General features: G+C 62.6%; 1 protein-coding gene across 1 annotated transcript; it reads right to left on the bottom strand.

Moving 5' to 3' along the window:
* Nucleotides 1-340: 340 nt before the first annotated feature.
* LOC128853527 (metallothionein-2) lies at nt 341-1506 on the bottom strand. The gene is made up of 3 exons (XM_054079125.1): nt 1361-1506; nt 1172-1237; nt 341-580 (listed from the first exon to the last, which is right to left on the bottom strand). Exons 1-3 carry the CDS (start codon nt 1389-1391, stop codon nt 486-488), a joined length of 192 nt encoding a protein of 63 aa, XP_053935100.1. The 5' UTR covers nt 1392-1506; the 3' UTR covers nt 341-485.
* Nucleotides 1507-1999: the final 493 nt, after the last annotated feature.

Raw genomic sequence — 1999 nt, forward strand, 5'->3', positions numbered from 1 at the left:
CATTCCATCCTCCATCCCATCACACTTGTACCCACAAGTTCTTTCATGCAGAGGAAGCCCTGGAGGTGGTGCAGAAACATCTCCACAAAGCCAGAGAAAGGCAAGAGGGGGCTGGAGCCACACCATCACCCCTTTTCCTCACCAAGGGACCAGCACCTTAGAGATGCCTATAGCCACCCCCATGCAGGATGAGGTTTGCCCCCAATCCTGGGAATGTGCTTTTTGCCCCCAGGAAGGTGCAGAGCACACTCAAGGATGGCCATGGGGCGGGGTTGCGAGCAGCCCACCAGCACAGGCAGTGACCGGGCTCAGCCTCCAGCCCAACAGCATCACTCATACCTCTGGTCAAAGTCTTTTATTTTCATCCAGTTTCACCACTGGTGCAGACAATACAAAACATTAAAAAAAAAAAAAAAAGTATTTTCTGTGCCCCCCACCTCCCGTCCCCGAAGCATGCTGGCTATTTACAGGCAGAGGCGAGCAGTTCAGTGGCAGCAGGTGCACTTGCTGCTGGCCGGCTCCTTGCACACGCAGCCCTTGGCACAGTTGGTGCAGCTCGCGGGGCAGCAGGAGCAGCAGCCTGTGGAGGGGGACACAAGAGTTAGCGGGGACGAGGGTTCTGTGGGGCAGGGAAACAACCCACCCCACAACAGGCAGGGCCGCGATCCCAACGGGGCAGTGGTTAGGGGTGTCCATGGGGGATTGGCAGGGCAGGAGCACCCCCATGGGGGAGAGGTGGGGTCTCCACAACAGGTTTCACAGGGAAAGGGTTTCCGTGGCGGAGGGAGGTCTATGGGGCGAGGGTCGGGAGGCCGTTCTATGGGGGTCCAACAGGGCAAGGAGGGGTTCCCTATGGGGCAGGGAGGACTCTGAGGGTCCAACAGGGCAAAGGCTGGAAGGTTAGGATCCAATGGGGCAAGGAAGGGCTCCTCTATGGGACAGGGATGTCCCCATGCAGGTCTATCGAAGCAAGGAGGGGCTCCTCAAGGGGGCAAGAAGGACCCCATGAGGGTCCAATGGGGCAAAGGCTGGGAAACTGGGATCCAACAGGGCAAGGAGGGTCTCCCCTATGGGGGTCCAACAGGGCAAAGGCTGGGATCCACAGGACAGGGAGGTCCCCATGCGGGCTCCACCGGGGCACGGCTCCGCCCATGCCGAGCCCCCCACTCACTCTTGCGGCAGCTCTGGCAGCGGCAGTTCTTGCACTTGCAGGACCCGGCGCAGGAGCAGGAGTCACCTGGGCGGGAGAGCAGCGTCAGCGGGACCGTCAGCGGGACCGGCAGCGGGGACCGGCAGCGGGGACCGGCAGCGGGGACCGGCAGCGGGGACCGGCAGCGGGGACCGGCAGCGGGACACTTACCAGCAGCACACGTGCAGTCCTGAGGGTCCATGGCTCGGGTGGGTTGGTTGACTCGGTTCAGCTCGTCCCGGCGGGTTCGCAGCGGTGCCGGGCAGTGCCGCCCGCCCGCTATTTATGGGGCGGAGGAGCGGGCGGTGCCGGGCGCTGCGCACGGCGGGGCGGGACGTGGGTCCGTGCTCAGCCCCGGGCCGTGTGCCCTGTGCCGTGCCGTGCTCAGCCCTGTGTCGTGCTCACCCCGGGTCACAGTCCTTCTCGCCTCTATCCCGGCTCCCAGCCATGGGATTCCACCTGCGCCCCTTTTTCTACACCCCACCCCCAGCTCACAGCCATGAGATACCACTCACACCCCCTTTTCTGTCACTCCTGGGATCCCACCTGCACCCCATTTTCTGGTGCCCCCACTCTCTAGTTCCCACCCACGGGATCCCATATGCGCCCCCTTTTCTATAACCCCAGGCATCCCAGCTACACCCCCTTTTTCTGCCATCCCCATTCCCTAGCTCCCAGCTATGGGATTCCGCCCATACCCCCCTTTTTGCCACTCCTGGGATCCCACCTGCACCCCTTTAATGTCACTCCACTGCTGTGGTTCCCACCCATGGGATCCCAGCTGCACCCCCTTTTTTGCCACTCCCTTGC

The sequence above is a fragment of the Cuculus canorus genome, chromosome 13 (genome assembly GCF_017976375.1).
Source record: "Cuculus canorus isolate bCucCan1 chromosome 13, bCucCan1.pri, whole genome shotgun sequence".
Lineage (NCBI taxonomy): Eukaryota > Metazoa > Chordata > Aves > Cuculiformes > Cuculidae > Cuculus > Cuculus canorus.